General features: G+C 41.4%; 1 protein-coding gene across 2 annotated transcripts in view; it reads left to right on the forward strand.

Annotated features, from left to right (window-relative positions):
* The window catches only part of LOC106528785 (cAMP-dependent protein kinase type I-alpha regulatory subunit), a 10,937-nt gene that overhangs the window by 4,742 nt on the left and 1,802 nt on the right, over positions 1-4,393 (forward strand). For both annotated transcript variants that reach the window (XM_014024039.1, XM_014024038.1), the window contains 7 exons: positions 572-742; positions 835-926; positions 1,009-1,070; positions 1,148-1,194; positions 1,282-1,440; positions 1,526-1,586; positions 1,787-1,908. In XM_014024039.1, the coding sequence (XP_013879493.1) occupies positions 572-742; positions 835-926; positions 1,009-1,070; positions 1,148-1,194; positions 1,282-1,440; positions 1,526-1,586; positions 1,787-1,908 (714 nt within the window). The remainder of the gene's footprint in view (positions 1-571; positions 743-834; positions 927-1,008; positions 1,071-1,147; positions 1,195-1,281; positions 1,441-1,525; positions 1,587-1,786; positions 1,909-4,393) is intronic.

Here is a 4,393-nt window from a genome sequence, read left to right on the forward strand (position 1 = left end):
ACAAGACAAACATGGGGGAACAGGTGAAACAGGTCATGCAGTAAACACAGTTGCGCTACCTTTAACAACAGCTTTAAATACACAAAAGGAAAATTTAGTAAAATACCTATCTTTAATATTGGTAGTTGTGCACCTGCAAATAGTTATTTTTTACACTTATTTTTTATAGTTGTTACCTTGTTTGGGTTCGCTCACACTGAAAGCATCTTTAGTGAACAGAAACAAACAGAACAAMAACTTTAATCAGCAATATACATGTTTTCTGAAATGTCATCTTTACCGTGAATTCATTCAAAATATATATTATGGAGTTTATTTAGAGCCAGAAGGATAAAACCGCAACAAGTTACTTCATTGTCCTCCTATTTATTATAAATTAAATGAATAAAAAGCAAATATTCAGCTTCAATTTGAGTGATTTTGCTGGACCACTGAAAACACTGCGAGTAATGTACACATCTTACAATAAAGTTGTTAAAAGTAAATTGAGATTCGGCTTTAAAGCCTTGTGATTGAGTGGAATTAACATCCTCCTTCCTCTTTTGGACTCCATCTCTCCCTGCTCCTGCAGGAGGAGGCCAAGCAGATTCAGAGCCAGCAGAAGGCCAGCAGTTCCCGGTCTGACTCTCGCGATGAGGAGGTGTCTCCACCCATGAACCCCGTGGTGAAGGGTCGCCGACGGAGAGGAGCCTTCAGCGCCGAGGTCTACACAGAGGAAGACGCAGCCTCCTACGTCAGAAAGGTCAGACTGATGATCAGAAATAAGATGCAGTGTTTTCATGTATTTGGCATGAATTAATCCTGCTTACGTTTGTCGTCTTTCTGGGATTAAAGGTCATTCCAAAGGACTACAAAACAATGGCTGCTTTGGCTAAAGCTATTGAAAAGAATGTGCTGTTCTCACACCTGGATGACAACGAGAGGAGGTTTGGACCTTTAACAACGTTGAATAAGTTTTAAATGCAGTTTAGATGTTTGTGTTCAACTCATTAATTTATTCTCTTCCAGTGATATATTTGATGCAATGTTTCCAGTCACCTATATTGCTGGGGAAACTGTTATTCAGCAAGGTAAGGCTGCATGTCACAAGCATTAATGCAAAGTTATTTCAGTTGTGTGAAACTAAGTGCAATGTTTAAATATTTAGGCGACGAGGGCGACAATTTCTACGTCATCGACCAAGGGGAGATGGATGTGAGTATCTGCTCAATTAGATTTAAAAAAAAAAAATCATTTTCTTTTTTTGGTCACTTCTTAGCCCATATCTGTGCGATCTGACAGGTGTACGTGAACAACGAATGGGTGACCAGCATCGGGGAGGGTGGCAGCTTTGGGGAGCTGGCGCTGATCTACGGCACCCCGAGGGCRGCCACAGTCAGAGCCAAGACCAACGTGAAGCTGTGGGGCATCGACAGAGACAGCTACAGGAGAATACTCATGGTGAAGAGAGCGTGGAGCACTGGTGGCTCAGAAAGTTTTTATTTTACAATTTCAYGGAGTTCCAATAACACTTCTTCTCCTCCAGGGAAGCACTTTGAGAAAGAGGAAGATGTACGAGGAATTCCTCAGGAAAGTGTCCATTTTAGGTGGGTTCATTTTGTTCCCAAAAGTTTTAAAATGGACTCAAAGAAGCACGATACTAGTGTTTGACGTAGAGATTAAAATAACATCAAAGTTGTGTGTAAAAATAACTCTGACTAGGACAGAACTAGAACAAGTTCAGGCTTTTCTCCCCCCGTGTTTCTGTCAGTTCAGCTGAAATGTTTCCTGTGTTCTCCATCCTCAGAGTCTCTTGACAAATGGGAACGTCTGACGGTGGCCGATGCCTTAGAACCTGTTCAGTTTGAGGACGGACAGAAGATCGTGGTGCAAGGAGAGCCTGGAGACGAGTTCTTCATCATCTTAGAGGTCTGCATTTAATGAACTTTCTCACATTTACACACACTTACATTAACACTTCTGCATTTCATATTTAAGGTTATGCACAGTGATTTATTTTGTGATGAGTTCTTGAGTTTTTGCTCCTTTTTATAGTTTATTAAATTGTGCTTTCTGGTAAAAGTTGCCCAGTTATGATTTTTTTTTCTTCTTCTGAGCATCACAAGTGCAATTTTTTTCTAATCGGACTTGGGTTACTTTCATATGTGGTACTAAATTGTATTCATATCAGATGTTTTTTAAAGTGGCCGCAGTATGATCAGTCATGTCCCATTTCATCCAACTATTGAAGTAGCAGTATGTGGTTCAATCCAACTATGTAGTTTAAAGCTTGGAATGTCACATTCGAGTTTTAAATTGATGAAACTCTCCAGATGGCAACTGAAACAACAAACAGGGTTTCTGCAAGGTCTTAAAATCTAAAAAAGTCAGAAAATCCTGATTTTAGGCCTTAAACAGTCTAAAATTCACTAAATTATCGTGTTCAAGTCTTAAATTATTTTAAACAGGTTTTAATTTTCTAACGCCCATATACCACTACCTAGGGCTGTGTATTGGCAAGAATTTGGCGATACGATACATATCATAACAGAGGGGTCACGATATGATATATCCCGATATATTGCGATACTGTAAGCAAGGCAATATATTGCGATATATTGCGATTTTTTTGTCCAAAAATTCTATTAAATAAAAACCTCTAACTGAAAAATAAAAGAAGAAGAAAAGCTAATGTTTACTTACAATGCTAATGCTACCCTTACTCTCTGGAGCTCAAGAGGTAGAGGAGCCAAATGGCTGGCTCACTGCTGCCAACTAGTGGTCAGAGGCTGAACTACAACATAAAAATGAACGGCTGGCAAGAAGGTTGACATTTTAAACCTTAATTAAAAATCGATACAGGGCTTTATGGTGCGTTCACACCAAACGCGATTTCAGCGTCAGGAGCAGCAGGTTTACATGCAAAGTCTATGGTGGACGCGCTTCAAGCAACGTCGGGAAGTTCTGCGGCGCCTCAAGCACGATTAGAGCAGCGCGATTTGAACGATTTGGACGATCTGAGCGTCGAACGCTCAGATCGTCCAAATCGTCCAAATCGCTGAAGTTGGGAAATCTGAACTTTTGCAGCTCGACGCGCAGCGTCAACCAATCAGAGAGACTCCACTGTGTGACGTAGTGACATATTTCCCGACGGGACAGTTTACTGAATGAGGTCCACTAACCTGAAACAGACGGAGCGGAGCTCTTTAGCTAAAATGAGTGCCTGCAGTCGTGTCCTGATCCGCAGCAATGCGTGACAGCGACTCATCAGACTGAAAAAAATAGTCCTGAAAGCAGCTGTGAGCCTCTTCTCTGAATTATCTGGTGAATTAATTATGAATTAATTATCTGATGAACGTGACACGTTCTGGCTGTCTGTAAATAAAGCAAAGCCACTTCCTCGTCCGACATTAAACGGAGCCCGACAGAGGAGGGAGGGGCGGGGCGGCTGTCGCCGTGCGGCGCTTCAACAACTGTCCTGCGTCTGACCTCAAAGTGCACAAGCTTCAGACTTCAGCGTTGGCTGCGATTTTGAAGCTGAAATCGCGTTCGGTGTGAACGCACCATCAGAATATGGATACAGAATCGGGAAATGAAATATCGCGATATTTCAGTGTATCGATATTTTCTTACACCCCTACCACTACCTTTGATGCTCAATAAAATGCTCCTGTGACACTTCTTTATTGATTGAATATAGTTACAATTACAAACCTGTATTGCAGCCAGTCAGCTTTCATGTTCTTGGCGAGGTCACTGGATGTGGAAATAGAAGGAGAAGAGCGGTCATGGGAAAATGCTAATTTAACACTTGGCTTCAAAGGGACGAGTTTAAGCCTTCCTTTCAGGGTCACTGGTGCCCTTATCCAGCAGTCACAGTGCGAGGGGCGGGGTACRYCCTGGACAGGTCGCAAGTCCATCACAGGGCCACATAGAGACAAACGAGACAGTCGTTCACTCACTCTCTCACTCAATCTAGGGACAATTTAAAGTTACCAGTTAGCCTAACAGTCATATTTTTGATGTGTGGGAGGAAACCTGAGTACCTGGAGAAAACCCACACATGCACAGAGAAAACAATGAGAAATGTTCCCGGCTGGGRTTTGATCCGGCAACCTTCTTGCTGGAAGGTAACAGACAATGCTACCGACTAGGGCTGTGTATTGGCAAGAATTTGACGATACGATACATATCATGACAGAGGGGTCACAATACAATATATCCTGATATATTGCGATACTGTAAGCAAGGCGATATTTTGCGATATATTGCGATTTTTTTGTCCAAAAATTCTATTAAATAAAAACCTCTTACTGGGAAAAAATGAAAAAACAATATTCATTGTCTCAGAAAATTCTAATATTACAGAGACATACTTTTGATACATTTAGCTGTGTTCTGCTTTGTATGTATT

The sequence above is a fragment of the Austrofundulus limnaeus genome, unplaced genomic scaffold (assembly GCF_001266775.1).
Source record: "Austrofundulus limnaeus strain Quisiro unplaced genomic scaffold, Austrofundulus_limnaeus-1.0 Scaffold405, whole genome shotgun sequence".
NCBI lineage: Eukaryota > Metazoa > Chordata > Actinopteri > Cyprinodontiformes > Rivulidae > Austrofundulus > Austrofundulus limnaeus.